Source organism: Periplaneta americana, chromosome 6, assembly GCF_040183065.1.
Source record: "Periplaneta americana isolate PAMFEO1 chromosome 6, P.americana_PAMFEO1_priV1, whole genome shotgun sequence".
In the NCBI taxonomy this organism is placed as follows: Eukaryota; Metazoa; Arthropoda; class Insecta; order Blattodea; family Blattidae; genus Periplaneta; species Periplaneta americana.
The window spans coordinates 102,914,573-102,941,068 of record NC_091122.1 but is presented as its reverse complement, the minus strand read 5'-3'; the positions used below and the strand labels follow the sequence as shown (position 1 = coordinate 102,941,068).

At 34.9% G+C, this 26,496-nt stretch overlaps 1 protein-coding gene across 6 annotated transcripts in view; it reads right to left on the bottom strand.

Annotated features, from left to right (window-relative positions):
- LOC138701584 (aldehyde dehydrogenase family 16 member A1-like) overlaps positions 1–26,496 on the bottom strand; it is a 113,544-nt gene that overhangs the window by 19,364 nt on the left and 67,684 nt on the right. For all 6 annotated transcript variants that reach the window (XM_069828627.1, XM_069828625.1, XM_069828623.1 and 3 more), the window contains 3 exons: positions 22,203–22,400; positions 17,743–17,991; positions 3,187–3,286 (listed from right to left, as the gene is read on the bottom strand). In XM_069828627.1, coding sequence (XP_069684728.1) covers positions 3,187–3,286; positions 17,743–17,991; positions 22,203–22,400 — 547 coding nt within the window. The remainder of the gene's footprint in view (positions 1–3,186; positions 3,287–17,742; positions 17,992–22,202; positions 22,401–26,496) is intronic.

Here is a 26,496-nt window from a genome sequence, read left to right as displayed (position 1 = left end):
AATCTAATAGCAGGTGTTTCCTCCTCTTGCTCTGATGACAGATTCCATTTGGTTTGGCATCCTTACCACAGTACTAATGTATTCTTGCCCATTGTTTTCCCATTCCAGCCGTAAAGCTCCTTCAATTGTTGCATTGTTTCTGGAGGGTGATCTCTGCCTCGAACATGTCGTCCTAGATTTTCCATATGTGCTCTATTGGATTTAAGTCCAGGCTGCATAAAGGCCACCCAAGAGACACGATACCAAATACATAAAAAAAATCAAACACACACTGAGCAGTGTGAGGATGGCATTATCATGCATAAGGATGAAATTTTCTCCTGCAAATATCGAAAACGGAATCACATGATAATAAAGAACCTCATCAATATATCGTGCTGCCATCAGAAATCCATTTTCGATGAGGACAAGCTCCATTTTCTCGTTAGTAGATATTCCCACCCAGACCAAAATGGAGCCACTTCCAAATGGTGTGTATTTAGAGATCATGGAGTCAAGATAGCATTCTCCATACTCGTTCCAGCTGGTCCTCTTACACAGAATCTGGACTCATCTGTAAAGAGTACATGGCTCCAGTCTTCATGTGTTCAATGTTGGTGGTTCCTTGCAAATGCAAAGTGATTTCTGCATTGTTCTGCAGACAGCAGAGAACTAGTTGAAGGCCTATGAGATCTCACATTTGCTTCATAAAGTCTTCTTCTAACTGTCCTTTCACTGATGTTGATGTGCATGGCCAACTGAAGTCAATTACAGACTTTGACAGCAGTGGTGTGCCGGTCCTGCAAGATCTGATGCACCAAAAATCGATCATCTCTGAATGAAGTTTTTCTCTTACAGCCTGAACCCAATCTCCTCGTGTACTGCTCAGTTTCCCAAAAGTGATGCAGTGCCCTATGCATCACAAAGGGGGCTGCATTCAATGTCTGGGCAACGTGTCAAAGACTGTGGCCATTTTCCACCAATGCCACTGCAGCTGCTACTTCATGAGATGAGAGAGGCATATTTGATAAAAACACAAAATGGCTATCTTATATAAAATGGAAAACGTAACAATGGGCTCATACATTTTGCGTTAATCATTTTTTTCCTAGATCTTCAATTTAACATCTTCTGCACAGAAACAAAGTTTTTAATGTTATTACGTAGCAGACATTGCTATTAAAGTTTAATTTAAAGTTTTTGTATTCTAGACGTTTAAAATTGACGCAGATAAAACATTTTTACCATAACTGTTGATGAATGTACAATTGATTTAGTTTGTACTAAAGATTTCTTTCAAAGTATTCCTTTTTTTTTTTTTTTTGCCAGTTAGTGTAATTATTCTCTGTATTTCTTGTATGAAACCAAAAAGATGCGAGATTCATATACATTTAATAGTATGAATCGTCAAAGTAACATTGCACATAAATTATACTGTTAGAAAAATAATTCGTTTACTAAACCTATATTGAATGTTTTCAAGCTTGCCGCATGAACTTGCTTGTTATCTTCAGCCTAGAAAATAGGTAATGTAATACTCTACGAGAATATATGAATGAAAAATAATTATTCCACTGCTACTTGTCCTTTGCTTATATGTAGAATAAATGTCCATTTAGACTATACAATCAGTATCATTAATGAAAGAATATGATAAAATCACTATTTTAAGTTATTCAGTGAAGTAACTCAGAGTTTCTGGAATAGGTCAAATCAGAATATTTAATTAGATCCAGAGGTCAGACATTCTTAATGATATAAAAGTTACGATCTTGCCATTGGATCTGAAGTCAACAAGGGTGTTGAATTTTTTTTAATTTTAGAAAATAAATAAAGTCAAGGGCCCCATATCATAGATTTATGACCTGCGACAGAAATTTAATTCAGGAAAAATTACTGGACAATAGTTTCTCGCCTTACTAAGTTTCATGCTTTCAAGATATAAGTCTCTGCAGACCAATTCTCGAATGGGACTAAAGATGTGCGTGCAGAACAAAGTCTCGAAAATCAATCCAACTGATTATAGTGTATCCAGGGAGAGAGTAAACAGTTTCTCGAAATGAACTTAAAATATATCCAGAGCTTCTTAAGTGACAAGGAAAGACAATATACTACAATTCTGTAAGCAAATTCAGATTCAGTACATAAGGAAGAGAAATTTTCTCATAGTAAGATCCTACTCTGCCAGGTTAAATAAATCATTATTATTATTATTATTATTATTATTATTATTATTATTATATCTTATAGCCTACTGCATGCATGTGCTGAATTAATCTCAATTTAATGAAATATAATACATTCAATATATGTTAGGAGAAAATCCACAAACAATTAGGGAAAAAACGGAAATTTTACTTGAAGCAAATAAAGAGAGAGGTTTGGAAGTAAATCCCGAAAAGACTAAGTATATGATTATGTCTCGTGACGAGAATATTGTACGAAACGGAAATATAAAAATTGGAAATTTATCTTTTGAAGAGATGGAAAAATTCAAATAACTGGGAGCAACAGTAACAAATATAAATGATACTCGGGAGGAAATTAAACACAGAATAAATATGGGAAATGCCTGTTATTATTCGGTTGAGAAACTTTTATCATCCAGTCTGCTGTCAAAAATCTGAAAGTTAGTATTTATAAAACAGTTATATTACCGGTTGTTCTTTATGGTTGTGAAACTTGGACTCTCACTTTGAGAGAGGAACATAGGTTAAGGGTGTCTGAGAATAAGGTGGTTAGGAAAATATTTGGGGCTAAGAGGGATGAAGTTACAGGAGAATGGAGAAAGTTACACAACACAGAACTGCACGCATTGTATTCTTCACCTGACATAATTAGGAACATTAAATCCAGACGTTTGAGATGGGCAGGGCATGTAGTACATATGGGCGAATCCAGAAATGCATATAGTGTGTTAGTTGGGAGGCCGGAGGGAAAAAGACCTTTGGGGAGATCGGGACGTAGATGGGAAGATAATATTAAAGTGGATTTGAGGGAGGTGGGATATGATAGAGACTGGATTAATCTTGCTCAGGATAGGGACCAATGGCGGGCTTATGTGAGGGCGGCAATGAACCTCCGGGTTCCTTAAAAGCCAGTAAGTAAGTAAGTATAATACATTCAGTCTTTTCACAATTTAAAAATATGAAGGAAGAGACACTTCAATTCTTTTAGTAACACAGATATTGAAATCAGAATCCATACCTCCCTTTCCTCCCAGAATTCCAATTCCACTTTGTTTCCAACCACTGAATGGCACACCAGCATCGATAATTCCATGGCTGTTGACCCACACAGTTCCAACCTGCCAACAGTAAATACCACTAATTGTATTAATATAGTAGAAATATGGAAATAAATAAATTAGCTGACAATTTATCATCCTAGAAATTTATTTCACAATACCTTATAAGCTAGGATCTGCAAAATGGACTTATGACTATCACCACAACACAAAACAATTACAAAATTAAAACTATATAACTATTGGTACACCAGCAAGTGCGTGAAAAGAGTTCCGACACTGAAATGACTATAATTTTGACCAGAAAAGGCCAGAACATGATCGACACCCACAAACACACATTCTAACTTCTTAATATTCAGTTGGAATATTTATCTTTAGGACACATACTCATGTATATTGTGGCTTTCATGTAACTGTTTTCTTAACGGGCACCAGTTTTTACAATGTGGCAGTTACATCACCCGTCGTAAACCCCCATTATGCAAGGGGGACCGCACCTGTTGTTGGTCAACGGGTCCTTCGGACCTAGCCGGGAGGACTAAATAGATGTTATTTAGATCCACCGACCTTTCCCTCATGTGCCGCTGAGGGACACTGTTGTGCTGTGATATGCCAGCACATATGTAAATGGCATTTCCTCCATTTTAGATGAAACAGTTATTCCGCTGTGACTCAGTCCCCAGATCCTCATCTGTTAAAAGCAGGGTGTACCACGGGCAGGTTGAGGTTGGGAATTGGGTAGGAGAGGCTATAGGAGGCGCATCACTACCCCTTACACACCGAGGACTTCCACAAGGTGCTGTTCTGAGCACAACGCTCTTTAATATTTATATAAACGACCTTCCATAAATAATACAAACTTCAGAAACCAAAATTGCTTTATTTGCTGACGACGTAGTCATTTGGACTCCAGGCTCTCCAAAAAAACCTAAATTAATTAAAGACAGAATAGAAACAGCCCTAAACAAAGTACATGAATGGAGCTCCAAAAACCTCATGACTATTAATGTAGAAAAAACAACTTATGAATTATTTACACTAAAATATAAACCAGTGACTTACTTACTTACTGGCTTTTAAGGAACCCGGAGGTTCATTGCCGCACTCACATAAGCCCGCCATTGGTCCCTATCCTGAGCAAGATTAATCCAGTTTCTATCATCATATCTCACCTCCCTCAAATCCATTTTAATATTATCTTCCCATCCACGTCTCGGCCTCCCTAAAGGTCTTTTTCCCTCCGGCCTCCCAACTAACACACTATATGCATTTCTGGATTCGCCCATATGTACTACATGCCCTGCCCATCTCAAACGTCTGGATTTAATGTTCCTAATTATGTCAGGTGAAGAATACAATGCGTGCAGTTCTGCGTTGTGTAACTTTCTCCATTCTCCTGTAACTTCATCCCTCTTAGCCCCAAATATTTTCCTAAAAACCTTATTCTCAGACACCCTTAACCTATGTTCCTCTCTCAAAGTGAGAGTCCAAGTTTCACAACCATACAGAAGAACCGGTAATATAACTGTTTTATAAATTCTAACTTTCAGATTTTTTGACAGCAGACTGGATGATTAAAGTTTCTCAACCGAATAATAACAGGCATTTCCCATATTTATTCTGTGTTTAATTTCTTCCCGAGTATCATTTATATTTGTTACTGTTGCTCCAAGATATTTGAATTTCTCCAATTCTTCAAAAGATAAATTTCCAATTTTTATATTTCCATTTCGTACAATATTCTCATCACGAGACATAATCATATACTTTGTCTTTTCGGGATTTACTTCCAAACCTATCGCTTTACTTGCTTCAAGTAAAATTTCCGTGTTTTCCCTAATAGTTTGTGGATTTTCTCCTAACATATTCACGTCATCCGCATAGACAAGCAGCTGATGTAACCCGTTCAATTCCAAACCCTCTGTTATCTTGGACTTTCCTAATGGCATACTCTAGAGCAAAGTTAAAAAGTAAAGGAGTGCATCTCCTTGCTTCAGCCCACAGTGAATTGGAAACGCATCTGACAGAAACTGACCTATACGAACTCTGCTGTACGTTTCACTGAGACACATTTTAATTAATCCAACTTGTTCCTTGGGAATACTAAATTCCATAAGAATATCATATAAAACTTCTCTCTTAACCGAGTCATATGCCTTTTTGAAATCTATGAATAACTGATGCACTGTACCCTTATACTCCCATTTTTTCTCCATTATCTGTCGAATACAAAATATCTGGTCAATAGTTGATCTGTTACACCTAAAACCACACTGATGATCCCCGATAATTTCATCTACATATGGAGTTAACCTTCTCAAAAGAATATTGGACAAAATTTTGTACGACGTCAACAAAAGTGATATTCCTTGAAAGTTACTACAGTTAGTCTTGTCCCCCTTCTTAAAGATAGGTACGATTATGGACTCCTTCCATTGATCTGGTACAATTTCCTTTTCCCAAATAGCAAGTACAAGCTTATAAATTTCGTTAGATAATGCGCTTCCACCCTCTTGTATTAATTCTGCTGGAATTTGATCGATACCTGGAGACTTATAATTTTTCAGATTTTCTATCGCAATTTCGACTTCAGAAAGTGTGGGTTCGGGTATATATGGCTCAGCAGCTTGTATTTCAATTTCGTCCCGATCATTCCTATTTGGCCTATGTATATTTAGTAGTTGTCCAAAATAGTTTTTCCATCTGTTCAGGATTGAATCAGCGTCTGCAAGCAAGTCACCATTCTCATCCTTGATCACGTTTACCCTTGCCTGATATCCATTCTTGAATTCCTTTATGCCCTTATATAAATCTCTAATATTTTTATTTTTACTATTTGTTTCTACCTCATTCAGTTTTTCCTTCAAGTAATCTCTCTTTTTATTCCTAAGCGTACGATTTGCTTCCCGTCTTTTATTGAAATAATTATCTCTATTCACCTCAACTGGATCCTGTAAGGACTTCAATTTTGTCTGTTTCCTTCTTTCTACTGCCATGCAACAATCTTCATCAAACCACGGTTTCTTTTTCTTAGTTTCATAATAACTTATGCTCTGTTCAGCTGCAATTTTGATATTATCTCGGATATTTTCCCACATGCTATTAACATTTAACTCTTCCTCAACTTCGTCGGAACTTGCTAATACAGCAAACCAGTGACTATTAACATAAATTATGATAAACCACTCAAAGCAATTGATGATGCCAAATACTTGGGCATCACTTTCGACAGAAAACTTAGTTGGAAAAAACATATAACAAACGTCTCAGAAAAGGTTGAAAAGAAACTGCAAATCCTGAAAAGGTTAGCTGGTGCTAAATGGGGCTGCTCAAGGAGAGTCCTTAATACAACATACAAAATGTATATTAAACCAAACCTCTTGTACTGTTCTGAAGCTTTAATAATAGCAGCAAATGCTAACATCAATAAACTTGAACAAATACAAAATCAGGCTCTTCGCCTAATCACTGGAGCAGTTAAATCCACACCTGTTGATGCCATGCTTGCCTTAACACGGATCCCATCAATAACAACAAAAATAGAAGAACAAGCACTGCTCCAACATGAGAAAATGTTACAACTGCCAAACTCTAAATGGACAGAAAAGAACCTCCCTTCTTCAATCCTTAAAACTCATAGTAGTTTCCTAGAAAAGGTAACACAGATTAGATCTAAATTGAGCATTCCTAACACAAGAGAAAATTTACTTATAAGAGAAAATCCATTGGAATTGCTGCAACCTATCTTCAGTTTGGAATTAACAGAGGAAATAAGTAAATCAGACACACCAAAAGAAATACAAAAACTTCTAACACTGGAAACGATCAATACTAGATACCCTACAGAAGAATGGCTACACATATATACTGATGGATCAACCACAGAAAACCTTACTGGAGCTGGAGTTACATGTACACATTTTTCCTTTTATCATTCTGTTGGCAGAGACACAACAAATTATGATGGTGAAATAGAGGCTATACACATTGCTCTCCGACAATTATTAAATCTTCCCTTAAATAAATATAACAAGACAGTAATTCTTTCAGATTCTAAAGCTGCAATTCAGGGAATATGTTCAAATGCTACAAAAAAGTCAACAAAAATAAGGGAATGCTACAAAATGTTGACACAACTCCAAAAAGTTAATAAGATTGACCGTCTCCAATGGATTCCAGCACACTGTGGAGTCATAGGGAATGCAACCGCAGACACACTTGTCAAGAAAGGCACAACAATAAAACAAAAATCTAAATTTAATTTCTCATATTCCTCAGTAAAACGCTTGATCACTACAAAATTTTCTCATTCATACCTACAAGAAATAGAATCAAATGCTAAAGACAAAAAATGGATTACAATACTTTCCAACCAAGATATAATCCCCCAGAGACCAAGGAAAACAGCAGTTGCAGCCTTCAGACTATTGACAAATCATGACTGTCTAGCAAGTCATCTCTACAGAATAGGTATCTCAGCTTCACCCATATGTGTCCTGTGTAACGGTCCAGAAGAAATGAATGAAGACCACTTGAAGACCTGTGAAGCATTAAGATCAGAAGAAACTACAGTTCAAAAGTATTGGAAAGCACGACTGCTAATGGCTTCATTGCCAAATGCAAGGCACTAGACAACAACAACAACAACAACATAATCAGTTGGTTTTATCCGCCAATAATTACAAATTTCGTAATTTTAATATCAAAAATAGGCCTTCCAAATAAGGTAATAATAAGGAGCTACAAATAAGGGATAACATTACACTGTAACATGCTATTGCAGAATTATATGTAGAGTAATTAATTTAAAACCTCGCAAATGCTGACTTGCATCACGAAGAAGAGGAGTACAGAATATTCACAACACCACCTAACTAAATTGGGTTAAACAAGGTCCGTCTATGTTTATCTTTGAAACAAAATAACTAAAGTTATTTGTACACATTATTTAATAAGTTTTAAGGTTTTCCACTCTATAGAGTCATCATCAGAAGCCATGCTGTAGAATACATAGGAATTTGAATGTGCATTTATGTGATCTACTGTAGTATGTAACACTATTAGGGCTAAACAAGTTGCAAACATTAGTTATAAAATACAATTATAAAATGTTGTATGATTAAAATTTAAAAATCAATAAAATGTTTGTGTAAGCTGTTACAACAGTAGGGTAGACTGTATAGTTATTGACACTGTTACAGTTATCGACACTTTTCCATTCTTGTGTACATAATAAGGTTCCTACTGCAAAAAGGAAGAAGGTACTTTCATTATCTGATGTACATTTCAATCCTAAAACAACACTGGTAATTCGTTTTAAATAGTTGGCTGCATTGTCGAATAATTCTCAACTTTCATAGGGCGTGTAAAAATGAGTGCAAATTTTAAATATTTTCTTAAGCATTTACATTTATTCTTTGTGTGCCTGCGTACATATTAGTATCAGGTAAGACATAATTTCAATTAGTATTATGATAATGAAACTACCTAATATATTAAAACTATTTCTACCACTTTTATTAACTATATTGTGATGATTTATTCTCAGTGTCAATAACTAGAACCTTATATCAATTAAACTCAGTCACTGACACTCTATGTCAACAACTGTATATTTGAAAAATTTATTTACAGCTAGAATTTAACGGAATTTTATAGATATTGCCATAATGAAACCATAATACGGATTTTAGAAGTGCTAATTTCACTTCTTACAGTTATTGTCACTGGGTGTCAATAACTGTATGTTGTGTGTCAACAACTATCTTATTCTTATTATCTGATTAGGCCTAGGCCTAATATGAATAAACAAAAACATTGGTACTCTTCTGAAGCATTGGAGACTGTTATAGACGCTGTGAATGGGCATAAAACTCATCTCACATATCAGTTGAGTGAACTCTGTTCTGAATTAAAAATAATTGTGATTGCTCTGTACCCAAATTATACGAGAATCATATAGCCAGCAGATGTATCTGCTTTCTTTCCCCTTAAGTGTATATGGAAGTCTGCTGTGTTAGAACAGCGAAGGGCACACCCATCACAAGCATTGACCAAGGAATTCTTTGCTGCAATCCTGGAAAAAGTGGTGAAGACACAAATAAAGGCTGAAACATTGCAGAAAGGTTTCAGAGCTTGTGGTCTTTATCCTTGGGATAGCAATGCTATAGATTATTCAACATATTTGGGTGACAGCAATAAAATAAAAGCCAATGGAAATGATTTACCTAATAGATATACCAATGAACAGAGAACATCCAACTCTATTCTCACATACAACAGATTCAAGGAAATTATTTGTCAACATTTGCTTTCAAAATTTGAATCTGTAGACAGAAACAACATCTGTACTAGGGAGAATGAAGAGTCTAAAATGTTGTTTACAATATGGATCGAGCTAATATCTTTCCATGAAAGTCGGACTGAGATGTTGGAAACAATTACCAGCAGAGAATGATGGGAACAAAGAAAGAGATTTGACTCAAGAGGAAGATGTTTCTGTACTCGAAGAGGAAAAGTACATCTCAGATGGAAATCAATCAATAGGTGAATCAAAATAAATTCAAAGATGTGTAAATGATAACCCTGCTTTGGTTGATAATAGTCCACCAACACAAAATAACCAGGGTAAATCACCACTGTCAGATATTCTTGTATGGCCATAAGAGGAAGGGGAAAAGAAATATTGAAAGAATGTCTTTTGTACTGACTTCAGATAAATGGCAGGAGTTACACAATGAGGAAGAAAAGAAGAAGCTTACATTAGAAAAAGAAAAATTGGAAAGGAAGAGAAAAAGAGAAGGAAAGAAAGAATAAAAAACAAAAAGAAATAAGTAAAGCAGTCCGAAAAGAGGACAAAGGTTTACAGAAACAAAACTTAAAGAAGACTGTAACTGAAAATAGGGTAGAAGAAAGTTAAAAAAATAAGCTAAAATAGAATGATTCTACGGAAAAAAAATGAAACTGCGAATCAGGTACAAGAAAAAACTAAGGTAGTCAGGAGACAACTTTTCTCTGATTAAGCTACAACGAAATTTCAGAATTTGACAAGCCAAAATGATATTGTATTCAATATTTCAGAGAAAAAACAAAGACCCACTTTAGATGGACTGTGTTTTAGATGTGCAGCAAATTTAAAGAATGATGGAAGAGAGTGTGACTTCTGTGAAAAATTGTTTCATGACAAATGTTTCTCAAATCTCCCTTCAACATCAAATTCCGACAGTAGTATTCACTATTGTGACCATTGTAAAACATTTATGGATGACATTCTACATGATCGTAAGTAGGATTCTATGTTCATTTCTCATAACCAGTTGTTGAACTTTATGTGGACAGACTACATAATTTATTATGTACTGTAAGTGTAATGTAGTCTAAATATCCTTCATTTCATTCGTGTAAAAGTGGACTTAAAAACAGCTAGGCTAGGTCTGGATATAAATAAAATACTTTTGTGTCAACAGCTGTATCAAAGGTGTCAATATCTATCTAATAAGTGTCAATAATTATACTTTCTTGTAATTTTTTATTTATTAATCAATTAATGACCATTAAAGTGTATTTGAAAATATCTGAATCACCCAAGATAACATAGGAGTTCTTTAGAACTAGTAAAAAAATTTTAAACACTTTAGTTACTGAAAATAAAGAATTGCAGGAGAGAAATGTAAAGAAAAGTGCTTAATGTGTCAATAACTATACAGTCTACCTTATAATGTTAAAACGAGGATAGACTACAGCTTGTTGAACAGTCTGTGATAAGAGGTTCACATAATTCCAGTGCAGTGTCTTGTGCGTAGAATAAACATAACTGCAAACAATGAACACTGTATGAGAATTGTATCATATAGATATGCAAATCATAAGGTATACGAACAATAACAGGTTAAACACACAAGTTACGAAATACAATGGTACAGTATGAAGAAAAAGAGTTATCAATAAATGCTTACAAATCATTAAGTGGTGTATAAGCCTGATATGAACAAAAACTAAAGTACAATCTCATTTCAGACTTCGTTAAGTGAAGTATGGGCATAAGTGCACGAAACAGTTACTGTATTAAGTTTAAATATACATGTATAGGAAACCAATATCAATGCAAAATGAATAAAGTAAAATAAATAAAATAATTAATATATCGAAAGTGTTGTCTAAAGTTCTGATAGTAAGATGATGAGCAAACTTACAAATTGAGGATCACAGTGAAAGTTCCAATGTCTTTGGCAACTTGACGGCAACTGTTGGGGGCGCCTCATTTACAGAATTTACAAATTGATTAGGTAACAGCAGAAGGTAGGAGGGGGGGAAAGTTGGTTATAGACTGATAGAGGAGCACATGGGTTGTGTGCATTCATGTTAAAGAGTGAATTTCGTAAGTTGGGTACTTGTTCGTTTAAAAGCAATAATGCCTGAATTACAAACCCAAGCAATATGAAAATCTTCAGCGTCGCTGATGCAAGTATAATCATTTAGATGAAGGATAATGCGTAAAGCCTCACATATATACTGGTTAATTCGAGGCCTTGCTCAATCAAATGGGTAGCAAATTTGGACTTTTCCCTATTACGTCTAAAATCAGAAACATGCTCACTATATCGTATTCCAAAATTCCTGCAAGTCTGGCCAATACACTTGTTAGGGCCATTCTTACTTGCAACATATATATACTGTAAAATCAACACCAATAAAGTCACTATTGCTTCATACCAATAACATGGACATCAAATCAGAAATAAGACAATCAGCGTTAAAACTTCATGAAAAACTCACTGGTTTGTCTGATATTGAATACTCCCCTTGCTCCTCACACACCAACCGCAGATTAAAAACCCATGAGGGTTTCCTGCAAAAAGTAATCACTGAAAGGCATAATCTGGATCTATCCTGGAAACCCCAGCAAATGATACTACCAACCAACACACTTGCGTTATATCATATTAACTATGCACTAGATCTTATTGCAATAGAAAATAAACAGGACGACTGTAGTGAAGTACTCCGTCTTTCTGCCTTAGAAACATTACATATCCGCTACCCACAAGACAAATGGCTGCATGTGTACACTGACGGCTCCCAAATAGAAAAACATGGGCCCACTGGAGCCGGAATTCATTGCCAACTGTTCTCTACCTATCTCACTCTAGGCAACAACCATACACCTTTTGATGGAGAAGTAAGAGCCATATGTACTGCTGTGAAACAACTGTTGTGCAGGTCCTTCCCATTTCCAAACAATGTCCTCCTCAGTGACTCAAAAGCAGCGATATCTGCAATTGGAAACTACTTACTACAACCAGCTAATGATGACATTCAACAATGCAGAGATGACATCAAGAAACTAAATAAAATTGTACATCTGCATTGGATACCTTCTCACTGCGGTATTGCCGGGAATGAAGCAGCAGACTTTCTAGCAAAGAAAGGAACAACTATTCCCCTTTCATATTCTAACATGCTGCCATTCCATAGAGCATCTACAAATATAAGCAGACAACGTTTCCATAAAAGTTTGGAGGACCAAATTAAAGATAAACACTGGAAGGACGCACTAAACTCCACTCTCCCCGAATGGCCCAGAAGAGAAGCTGTTGCGACGTTCTGTGCAGCAGTTGGTCATGACTGCCTGGCTAATCACCTCCACCGCCTGGGTGTATTATCCAGCCCCCACTGCATGCTCTGTGGATGTTCCGACACCATGGACTCAAACCACATTAAGACTTGTCCAGCTCTTTCATCTGTCGGCTTTGTGGATAGGTACTGGGAGGCCAGAGACAGAATGCAGCAGTACTGACATCCACTCCTTCATAGTTTCCTTGGACATTGTTCACTTTATTTCGTTTTCTTTCCTTTTAGTTTTTATCGCCATTGTACGGCCAATGACTCTAGTCAAGTGCCACTGCATTGAATAAAAAAAAAAAAACCATATATATACCTCCACTTTGATATTTATCTCTAGTGTGTAATTTGTTGGGGATGACATTATTTAATTTATTATTTGTACGAAAAGCTACATCGATACCATGTTTTTTTTTTTAAATTACTAAGTTGGTTCGATACTTTGCCAAAGTATGTCATGCTAATCCATGATTTCTTGGGTTTAGGTGAAATTTACTGAAAGTGTGGTATGTTTGTTATGGGGAACTTTATTCTTGCGTTTCTTGAGTAAATTATCTTTTATTCAGAGTGATCCACGAGGAAAGGTAAAAAAATTTAGGATACGATATCTTAGGCCATTTTGAGTGAAAAAGTTCATATGAACATAGGTCTGTTTTCGAACGGTGGCGGAGCTAGATGCATTTTTTTGGTAAAACGTCTTGCCCCAATGTGAATCAGATGTTACCATATGCTGCTGACGTGAGACAATATCACCGATGAATGACGTAACATCGGAATCTGCATTGTGAGCGATGTAGATAAGAGAAGAGAAACAAACCGAGTGGTGGGGCATTACAAATGTCACAACAAATACGCTATCACTTATCAGTTCACAGCAGTTCAGTCAGTTACCTACAGTACAGTAGTTATATAGATACAGTTATCAGAAGTGTTAAGTTGTGTTTTTCAAGATGCCTTATAAATTTTCAACTACAGAATACGCCAATATTATATATGATTATGGTTTGTGCGATGGAAGTACCTTGCATGCCGTCGCTGAATATGAACGACGCTTTCCAAACAGAAGGGTACCATATCGAAGAGTATTTACTGTCTACGGGGTTGGGTATAGCAAAGGAACGGGGAAACAAAGAAGCGTTAATCGACCGTATTTTGGATGCGGCACAAAGACAGCCACGTGCAACTCTCCCGAGCGACCAGCGCAATTCACGCCAGAGCGTAACAGTGCATTGAAGCAGGAGGAGGTATGTTTAAAAAAGCGCGAAAACATCGACCCTGACTTCTAGAATATTAGGTATGTATGCATACGTGAATATAAACTTTAAATTTGTCCGTTATCTGTCTCTAAATGCAAGTTAGTACAAGTTTTTGTGAAATCAAAGAGCCATATCTCCGTAACCGTTCGAAAATGGACCTATATTCATATGAACTTTTTCACTCAGAATGACTTCAGAATTCACATCCTAAATTTTTTACCTTTCCTCGTGAATCACCCTGTATGTTTGCTAAAGCCATTGATTTTCGCTAATTGACTATGTATTTATATTCTTTGTTAAAACAGCTTTACTTAAGGAGACAGTTAACATTCTATAGTTAAGAAACCTAAATTTTCTGAATTTATGTATCTCAGGACGGTTGGAAGTATTACTAATAGAATCGTAGGTGGAAGTGGGTTTCCTAAAAATGTCAAAGTGTATTCTAAATTTATTTATGAAAATTCGTAAGTCCAAAAAAATTATAGAACAATTTATAGCTGATTCAGATGTGAATTTTATAGCCGGGTGCAATTGGTTGAAGAAATTGGTGATGCTGTCATCGGAACTTTCATCGTGATCCTCAATTTGTAAGTTTGCTCATCATCCTACTATCAAAACTTTAGAAAACACTTTCGATGACTGGGGTAAGTACACGTGGCAAATACAGTCCATTGCTTGACTTTGAGCCACCAGTTCGAAACGAACAGGTAATAGTTTATTTTTGACAAGCTATTATATCCAGTATTCTAAAGCAGCTATTATTACTATAACAACCAATCTGTCACCTAAAAGTAAATAAAATAACTGACTGTTAGAAAATTATACACCAACTGATGAAGCTTAACAAAAGGATAATTTTTCAATGGGTATTGGCACACTGTGGATTATCTGGTAATGAAACTGACAACCATCTTGCTAAGAAGGAAAGTAAACTTTATCATTTCCAGCAGTTAAAAAATTCACCACTTTGTCCATTGTGCGGTCTTCAGGAAGAAATGGATCACAATCATTTTCAGCAATGTCCAGCTCTTTCCTCTAAACCCACTGTGTGTGAGAAATATTGGAGAGCAAGAGTATAAAATTAATGTCTTTAATGTTAATAACTCAGCATTAGTTAATACCATATATTCTGCCTTTCATTCTTTTTGAAGGCACTTCATACTCTTGCTTATCGTAAAAGCTTAAACAATGTAAGAAACGTAAATATTTTATATCAACCTTCATTACAGCTTAATTTCGAGTTATACTGACTTGAAACCCAAGCTGTAAAACATGTCTCATAATTATTTTATTAGGTAATATGTTAATGCACAGCAGTAACAGTTACATGAAATTTCAAAACTTCAATATAGACGCATGTTTAACAAAGTTAATAGTTTAATTCTGACAAATGCTGCTGTTCATGCAATCTCATGTGAAAGCAAATACCAAAATCGAAGTGAACTCAAACCTACACAAGAAATCAGTTTAGATAAGCTAAAATTGGACAGAGAACAATTTTTTTGTAATATGCAGGAACAATGTAGAGAGAAAATCTTCCTTCCAAGCTTCAGACAGAATTAGTGACATGAATTCAGCAAAACTGAGTCCAATATGGCTGTTGTCAGTATATTTGGTTCATACTGGTTGTTGGCAACAACAATCTGAGAAATGCTAGTTTTTTCCTTCAGTGACACCATTCTCTCTCTAGCATTTAATGCAGTGTCACATCAGGTAAATCTATACTCAATACAATAAAAAAACATTTACACTGTTCGCCTAATAGTCTACTGGCGGGTTGCTTCAATCTCGGTTACGACTTTACCGCCGTAAAATTAGTAACTTACCATGGTTAAGTAGAATTTCTGTTACACCAAGCTCGTTTAAGGGTTTTTGGACATTTAACCGGGTTTAAAAGTATACCGGTCATTGGCGAGTGTTTAAGAAGCTAACAGCAGCAATGGAAAAGCCTTTTAAATACGGTTATCAGTCGACCTCTTAATTTTTGTGTATGCAGACTGCGAGATAGATATATATTACGTCCTCCTAGATACCTACATTGCTGATTGCATGCATTTGCATCCAGAAGCCGTGATTAGAATAATCGTCGATATGAATTTAGCACCTCATCTTGTGTATTTGCAATATCTGGAAAACGAAGATAGAAGAGTGAGAGATAGGGGCGATCCATTTCAAGATTTAGATGATTCTGCATTTTAAAAAGAAATTCGATTACGAAAAGATACAGGTGCCATTAGAAAAAACAGCTCAAAGAATTTCAGGAAATGTGTAATTGATCATTGTTGACTGAAACACCGAAACAACAGATGGTAGCACAAAAAGAAAGGAAAAAACGCCGTTTCCACTATTTCGTTGTCTTAGTAAGTCTATATAGTAATTTCAGTATACGGATACCTCACTGACAACAATTGAAGCAGCGATTATCTGTGTTTGTCGAATGCACATCATCATACTTACGAAAAGGCACTTTTCAGTGCCAATAATTTATTTTGTGTGCACAACGTTGGAATTTTGGAGTAAAGGGAAAGGAAGGTATCCGTGTTCTGAAATTTATCCAAACCCAGCACCTAAATACATAACTAAAAAGTAGGTAGGCCTACAGTTGTGATTTCGACTACTTGTAGGCCTACAATATGCATTATACTAATCGTACCTGTGTAGTGTAACTGTAAAGTTATAACATCAATTCTACAATCCTAAAGGAAAATAAATACATAGTTACATACAAATAAATCTAAGTTAATAGGAACAACCGAATTCTTCTGCAATTTTTCGCCAAGTTGCGTTCTTTTCTTTTAGTGAAATGCCGTCCGTCTTATTTTCTATTAAAACTTTATATTTCTCTACAGGCTCGATGAGCATTTCCACTTCATATTTACTGAAGTTCGGTGCTCTTACTCGATTTCCTTTCATAATAGGGACTAAATTTAACGAAATTGTAACAAAACGGAAGAGCTGAGGCTTAAGATCCATTCACAATAAAAATTAAACATAACAGTAACATAAACACAGAAGTTTAAGGCCAGGTATCAAATGGGATCATTTACAATGATTCACATAAACACTGGCATTAACATTGCGAACTCCAAACTTTCATGCTTATGCAAACAGTACGCAATTGTGGAGGGCTGAAGTATATGACAGAATATGAGGAAATGGCGTCGTTGTTATGTTTCCATGGTTACAAAGTATCTTTGAGGTTATGTTTATGTCCCCATCATGAATGATGTGATTTTATCACAGATATCTGTGGATTTTACCGTAACATTTACATTCTTATGTTAACGCTTAGGTTATGTTTAATTTTCATTGTGAATGGGCCTTTACTGTTTACACAAATTCGGCAGACAAAAGAATAAAGCCTTTAATCACTGCCACCAGAATACTACTTTCAAATGCTACGAATACGAATAACAGCAAGATAACCGCCCGCCAAGTAACTACGGTAAAGAAATCTAGATAAGTAATGGTGCAACAGATTTTCTCCTTAAATGTGATAACGATATTACCACAGTTAGCTATTAAAGCATTTTAAACACGACTGAAGCAACCGGGCATACATCTATATAGTTACTTATAAAATTTCGAATTTATGCAAATGAAAAAAAGTTGCAATACTAAATAACTTTACTGTACCTGAAGTTGATGAGCGACTTCAAGTGCAAGAGACACATTTTCTGTCCACACAGATGCAGCTAAACCAGAACGGGAGTTGTTGGACAGGGCAATTGCTTCTTTTGCTGTCCTGAATGGCACTACTGATAATGGCTGCAGTAGTCTATCATCATCAATGACACGATTACTCTCAGCAAAACCACCAATTGCAAGAGTCGGACGAATGAAGGTTTCAGATGGAAGACCAGATGGCACATTAGCTTGGAATACCTTAATAATTAAAATAAATAAAAACACAAAAGTAAACTTAAAAAGCCTTAAATTCCTGTTCAGATTGTTGCAATAAATTAGCATACAACAGATTATTACACAAAATCATATTTTGCTTGAATCTTTGACATTTACATCCATTGTAATTTTTTTCAACATTTGTTAAAAGGGCAGAAGTCCGGAGATTTCAAAGTGTAATTGAAGTGCCAATTTGTTGAATTTAAGAGATTTAAAATTCATGGTCATTATCAAGAAGATAAATACTATGTTTTGAGATGTACAATAACTAAGAAACTTGAAAAATATGAATAGAAATCAGTTTTTTGTTAATACTAAAAAGTTTAGTCTGATGCACATGTGCCCTTTTAACAAATGCTTATTCAAATGAAGTTTTACTGTATTTACGATGTTTAAAAGAGACTTTTAAACTTAGTATTATTTTAATTTAATATCATATTTTGAAGTTTCGAGAACATATTCAAATTTGGTACAACACATGCGTGTAAATGATGACCATTTTATCACATACTAGCTGAAAGTACCCGGCGTTACCCAGGTTGTGCTTTTTGCTTTTTTTTTTATTTAAACTGATTCTTAGACTTTTCGGAAATCTCAGAAACTCAACTATAGATAACCAAAACGAATTGTCTTTAATAAGCTTCCCTCGTCCATAAAGATGAATCTTTACATAGTGTCACTTACATGAATTAATGAACTTCTTAACCAAATGCCTGAAAAGATTAACTCGATTTAAAACAACTGTACATCAGGCAACGAAGGAAAACATTTTATCACGTGCCTTACTTTCAAATTTTTTTTATTTGTATTTATTTATTTATTTATTTATTCTGGCGTAGTTAAGACCATCAGGCCTTCTCTTCCACATCACCAGAATTAAAAATAAAATAATATAAAAATGAAATTATAAATAAAATAAAAACAAACGAAAATATATATAGGTTATAGTCACACAAACTTCAAATGAGTTAGTATTGTCTTGGAGTTCAGGAAAACAAAACACACCCTTTGGTTCCTAATCGCCCACTTAGCATTGTCTCAAAGTTCTACAGATCTTACATTTTATCTCTGGCGTCAGAGACTGTTAAATTTAAAGTGACTTATCTTAGTCGTGGGAGTCAGCATATTAAAAAGCATTACAATCTTTCTGCCACCTCTTTCTTCCCCATCTGCACAGAGGCAGAGATAAAATAATTATAAGATCTGTGCATTCATCTGAAGCTGTGCATTTCACGTAATTTCATGTCTATGTGCGCTTTTGATTTGAATTTCAGAGAGATCTGACGATAAACAGAAAATTCCCTTGTTCTCAGTCTGAACCCGTCGGGGTGTCATCGCAAATGTGACGTTGCACAGAGGCAGAGATAAAATAATTATAACATCTGTACATTGATCTGAAGCTGTGCATTTCACGTAATTTCATGTCTATATGTGCTTTGACTTGAATTTCAGAGAGAGCTGATGATAAACATAAAATTCCCTTATTCCCACTCTGAACTCGTTGGGATGTCACCGTGAGCCAAAATTTATCTCTCTATCAGTTGTACCAAAGAATCAATATATACACATATAATTTAATTTATATTGGAAGATTTTTTTACCCCTTGACCGCTGTACGCCTGTTTATATCATACATAGTTTTTTATATGACTTCAGAAATTATAATTATCTCACAAATAGATCATATTAATTACAGTATATTAATTCTTATTTTATATACAGAATACAGATGTAATATAAACTCGCAGTAAGTCATTTTTAATATAAAGACTAATATTCTGAGAGACGTATATCGGTATTTCAGAAACTGAATAATTGTTATTTCCACAACACATAACATACTACATTGACAACATGATTATACAGATAGAATTTCGCAGTAACACATTTTCGGACATAAACATCAATACAGGGCACATATATAAATACAGCCTGTAACGTATATTTTGAGAAACGTATATTTTAGAATTAATACAGTGTTATTTTCAGTCGGCTTTCGTACATTTACATATTACGTTAGCAACATGACAAAAGTATCAATGAATTGCTTTTTGATAGGCCTATGTGTAAAATCTTCTTTTATTTTTCCATTGCTTTGTATAAAATATAGTTGAGAATGTGAAAAACACGCAGTTTTTAAGTTAATGTCTGCAACTTTGAGCAACTTCCTTGAGCTTCATTTTAATATGACCATTACAAATGGTAGTGGCACTGAAATTGAAGTTACTTAAAATCAAAAGGCATGTTAGTGTGTATCGTAGGAATACGTGGGACAAAAACATCATCATCTTTCGTTTTGCCAGTTAATATTGTCATATCTATTACGATTTCCATGAGTTTTTTCACATCAATACTCGTCCCATTACATAATTTTGGTGGGTCAATATTTCGTAATAGTACTATTGGTGATTCAATATTAAGTATTCAATCATGTAGTAGCAATTCTTGTGGTTCCAAAGAATTTAAGAATTCAGTTATAAAACACAGCCTGCTCACTATCTACAACTGCATCGAGAAATCAGTGTTGCCAACACCTAGTGGAAAAAAATGGCTACAACTGATCCCGAAAATGGCCAAAAGTGGCTAAAAATGATAAGCCTATGTCACATACAAACACATTAAAAAAAAGATTTTTTACCCCTTGACAGCTGTATGTCAGCTTATATCATACCCGGGCTTTTTAAATACGACTCGAGATATTACCACAGTCTACTATATACAGTCACGAAGCTTGAGTTTTGAGGGTGCTAGAAACAATAGACTGTGACGGTACTATTTTGCATTGCCTGTAATGAGGCGATATTAGCAATCCTAGTGGTGAGCAACTATCTAATGTTTGCATATTTGCTACATATTGAGCTTTGCGACTGTACATACTATTACATCTAACAAATTCAGAACATATTAAATATATTACTTTTTATTTTATATACAGACTGCAGATAGAGTATAATTTTGCATGAAGTCAACATAAATAACAATATTCTGAAAGACATATGTTATAGAAATGAAGTGACTGTTCTTTCCACAACGCTTAACATTCTACACTGGCAACATGATTACACAGATAGAATTTCGCAATAACACATTATTGGACACGGACAATAATAGTTTGAAAGATACGTATTTTAGAATCAATATAGTATTATTTTCAGTGGACTTACGTATATTCACATACTACATTAGGAACATGACAAAAGTATCATTGATATGCATACGATTCGTTTTTCCCTCTTTTGTATAAATGTGTATATATGTTTAGGTGTACTCACTCGAAAGCAAGTTACGCAATTTATTTACAATGTGAAAAACACGGAGTTTTTAAGTGAATCCCTGCAACTTTGAGTGACTATCTTTGAGCTTTATTTTACTACGGTCATTACGAATGCTAGTCGCACTGAAATGAAAGTTGCTTAAAATCGAATGGCATGTTACTGGCTACCATAGGAATATGTGGGATAAAATCATCTTTTTTTTTTCGTTTTGCCAGTTAATACTATCACTTTTGTTACGTTTGGCATGAGTTTTTTCACACCAATTCCTGTTCCATTGCATACTTTTTGTGGATAAATATTTCGCAATAGTACTATTGGTGATTCAATATTAAGTATTCAATTATGTGCTGACAATCCTCGCGATTTCAAAGAATTCAAGAATTCAGTTGATAAAACACAGTCTTCTCACTATCTACAACTATCTCGAGAAACACATAATACGGTTCTGGACTGCATAAAGATACTTAATGCATGAACTGTCTAGATTTTGGCCTTCATGATGTATCTACAATGTTATTTTATATCGTTTTGCTTTTTTCCATGGCCTCATGAAAGTTGATGTTGAATACAACAGACAATAATAAAGAACAATTGACTGTCGAAGGTTGCATTTAATATTATACATTAATACTTGACCGTATATATTTTTATCTTTTTAATTAATTTCACGTCTATTTGTCCGATTTTAATGTAGCCTATGTTCTTCTCCTGGTTATGAAGGTTAAATGTGCAAACTTTGACACAAATCGGTCAAAGCGTGTAGATTTGTATAGAGAACATACACACACACACACACACACACACATACATACATACATACATACATACATACATACATACATACATACATACATACCCACATTCACTTTTATATATTAGATAATTCCAACATTTATTGATGGAGTTTTTATTACATACCTCTAAACCATTTTTTTCTGCCAGCAACGTTGCAGCCATCATGTCCGAAATAATATCTCTATTCAATGGAGAACCTACATCTGCCAATTTTTCAAACGAGTTTCCTACACGAATGTGTCCCATTCGTATTCGTAGTTTTGAAATAAAATCATGCCATACAGATTCTTGAACAAACAATCGACCCAAACACCAAGGAGCCTGAAAAAAATCATAACACACTCTAACAATGGAGACATGAAGAACAAATAAACACGCCTAAATACATAAGAACAGAATTACAAACTGAATGGTTCAAATAGTGATGGGGGGACAGGACAGTGATATATATACAGGGTCCAAGTGAAATAATCCTGCAGATTTTCGGAGCGAATAGCCTATGTTGTACGAGTATGTAACAAGAAATTGTAATACCATATTGATGGAAAGTTCATAGTTTTCTCACTAAAAAATGTTTTTTCCAAATGCTAAACATCCTCTTATTCGGTAACTATTGTGAGTAGAATCGTGATTTTTGTCCATATCGATAGAAAATCTAATAAAGAATCATTTATTCCTGTGACGTATTTCAACAGCATGAACGATTTTCGTGTAAATTTAATTTAAAAACCACTAAGCCACTCAATGATGCAAATAGATTGCAACACTGTAGTCGGAGAGAGAGATGGGAGGTAGTTCACCTAGAGATAGACTTGGGTTCGTTGATCTCTTACATCTGTATTACGAGAAAAAAGAGGAGTGTGTTAGTGACGATGTTGCCAGACTGCTGAAACTTCCAACAAAATATTCTAATTAGACCGTGCACTTAATCAACAAAACATAATATAAATTTTCTATTCATTTCGTTCTTCTCAATGTGCAGGATTATTTCACTTCCACCGTGTGTGTGTGTGTGTGTGTGTGTGTGTGCGTGCTTGCGTGTATATCATAGAGTTTCTATGCAGACCAGTACCATGTTCCATTGGCTTAATGACTATAGTGCAGAGTGCCTGTCTTGAGAAAGCTAAGTGGTAAAGGGTGGAGTGGGACCCATCTGTGTAGGGCAGCATGTACGGACTTATCCACATGCCAGCATATGACCATTTGCCACCAGCCAACAGATTTCGTTAAGTAGAGATTGGAGTGGGAATGATCTGCATAAGAACACAAGTGTAGGCTACAAGTGTGTGACTTAAAGAAGTTCATCACATCTTAGGATGAGCCAAAGGAAGATATGATAGATATCTACACTTGAATTAAGAAAGTATGGAAGTTACAAACATTGTAACAGAACATATTCATTTCAGCTACTGGTCAGCTTGCTCACTCACTCAGCTACTTGTTAGTTCACTCCCTAATGGAATCACTCGCTTCTTTTGAAAACAATCAAATAGCTGATTCAGTTAAATAAATGATAAATCTGGCTATAGAAATCACATGACGTTTTCAACATTACACTTTTCTCAATAGTTGAAAGAAACATTTCAGGATAATTATTATTGATGAATTACCTTCATTTAATAGTGATCAAGAAACATAAAGCAGCATACAAACAAGCTTTGTTGCTAAATACTTAAGGACTTACGATCTCTAACGTTTAAGAACAATGAAAATAATTCATGATATACGAATATTTATAGAAATATTCCATCACTACTTCCGTCTTTCCCTAATGATGCTGTATATTAAAAACCAAGATATATTTAGTACTAATCAAGACATTCATCATTTTAATACAAGACATAAATCAGATCTTCATCTACCCTCTGTTAGTCTAAGCTGTTATAAGAAAGGAGTTCACTATTCATGTATTACAATCTTCAATTCACTGCCTAATTATCTTAAAGATTTGAAGAACCATGAGAAAAGGTTTAGAAAAGAATTAACCAAATTTCTACATACTCATACCTTCTACACAACTGATGAATTGTTTATGCTTGTGAATTGAATTATTCTACTTAATTTGAAATGTTGTTGTTGTTTTCTAATGCCAGGCGTTTGATAATAAAGTCATTTGACCTCTTGCACTCCAATATTTTTCAAAGATATTATCATGACCAGCCACTGAAGCACAGATTTTGAGGTGTTCCGAATCCATTTCTTGGTTTGAGTTGCACAATGGACAGTTAGGGGACTGATATATTCCAATTCTATGCAGGTGTTTGGCCAAACAATCATGGCCTGTTGCCAATCTAAATGCAGCTACAGACGATTTTCGTGGTAAATCGGGAATTAACTGTGGATTTTGATGCAGAGAGTTCCATTTTTTCCCATGGGATTGTGTTATCAAATTTTGTTTGTTGAAGTCTAAGTATGTAGATTTAATAAATCTTTTCACAGAGTAATACATAGATTTAGTAACAGGTCTGTAAGCAGCAGTGCTGCCCTTCTTTGCCAAAGCATCCGCATTCTCGTTTCCCAGGATTCCACAATGGGATGGTATCCATTGGAATACAATTCTTTTATTGAGTGATATTAATTGAGAGAGCATTTTAGTTATTTCTGCTGTTTGAGATGAAGGTGTGTGTTTAGAGACTATTGATAGAATAGCTGCTTTGGAGTCTGACAATATAACTGCATTTTTAAATTTATTGATGTGGCATAGAAGATTCCTGAGACTTTCACTTATTGCAATGATTTCTCCATCAAAACTTGTTGTTCCATACCCAAGAGATCTATAAAGTGAGAAGAGACAGCATGTAACACCTGCACCGGCACCTTGTTCTCTGGAGATCAAGGATCCGTCAGTGTATAAATGAAGCCAGTTTTGTGGAGGGTATCTAATATTAATTGTCTCTAAAGACAATTGTTTTAGTATTTCAGTGTTTACTTTCTGATTTCAGTATTTCTTCTGTTAAATTTAGATTATATTCCATATTTAATAGAGTTAAAGGGTTTGGTTTAATTTGTAGGTTTTCTTTTAAATTCGGGATATTGATTTTCTGTTTTAATTCTTGAACAATGGATACGAAACTTTTTTGAGTTTTCAATCTACAGAGAGGACTGTATGAATGCCAATTGTTTCCTGGTAATCTAATAAGTTTTTCATATTGAATCAGTGCTTTTTCTTCTATTGTCATTTTGATGCTGTTAATATTAGTGAGGAGTCTCACAGAATCTATTGGAGTTGTTTTGATTCCACCAGTAATGAGTCTGAGAGCTTGGTTTTGAACATATTCTATTTCGTTTATGAAAGGTGAAGTAATTAAAATTTCTCCGCAGTATGTCAGCACTGACTGTATAAACATTTTGTATGTAGTGTTCAAAGTATTCCTAGAGCATCCCCATTTCTTTCCTGCTAGTCTTTTTAGAAGGGAGAATCTTTTACGAGCTTTTTCAGAAATGTATTTCAAATGGTTGCTCTATGTTAACTTACTATCGAAAATAACTCCAAGATATTTGGATTCATAAGTCCTAGGAAGGTGTTGGCCATTGTATTGGATATTGAATTCTCTTTCTTTTTTGCCAAGTGAAAATATTTGGTAGTTACTTTTGCTTAAATTGAGTGTCATCAAATTTGATGTATTCCATTCATGTAGTTGATTTAGAGCTTTAAGAGCAGAATTTTGAATTTTGTCTCTATGTCTGTAAGATCCGGAAGTCCACAAAACTATATCATCTGCAAATAGTGCTGTTTTCATGTTTGATTCCTCTAATAGGGAGGGTAAGTCATTTATATAAATATTGAATAAAGTTGTGCTGAGGACAGCGCCCTGAGGTAGACCTCGATATGTTTGTCTGTAACTAGAAAGTGAGTTATTGAATTTAGTGGCAATGAATCGTTGACTAAGGAATTCTGATATCCATCTGAACATATTGCTGGAGATACCTAATTTCTGGAGTTTTAGTAATAATTTATTTCTCCAAACAGAGTCATATGCTAGCTGAAAGTCAATAAATATTGCCGAAACATGTATGGTTTTTAACCGATTTTATTAATTTTATTCAATCATTAAGAAGTGTTCATATAACTGTATTAAATTACTTCTATTGTATATAACTATCCTACTCATGAACACTGTTGCATCTGACCTAACTTATGCAATTTAATCAAGAAATGGATTCGGAACACCTCAAAATCTGTGCTTCAGTGGCTGGTCATGATAATATCTTTGAAAAATATTGGAGTGCAAGAGGTCAAATGACTTTATTGTCGAACGCCTGGCATTAGAAAACAACAACAACATATTTTATAACTCAACTGATGAATAATCATTTGTGTTGTAAATTTAATAATCTGATTGGCTATGTACTGTATATTTTTAGTAAAGCCATCAATATAGCTCGGTCGGCAGACTCACTGGCCTGCTGATCCGGA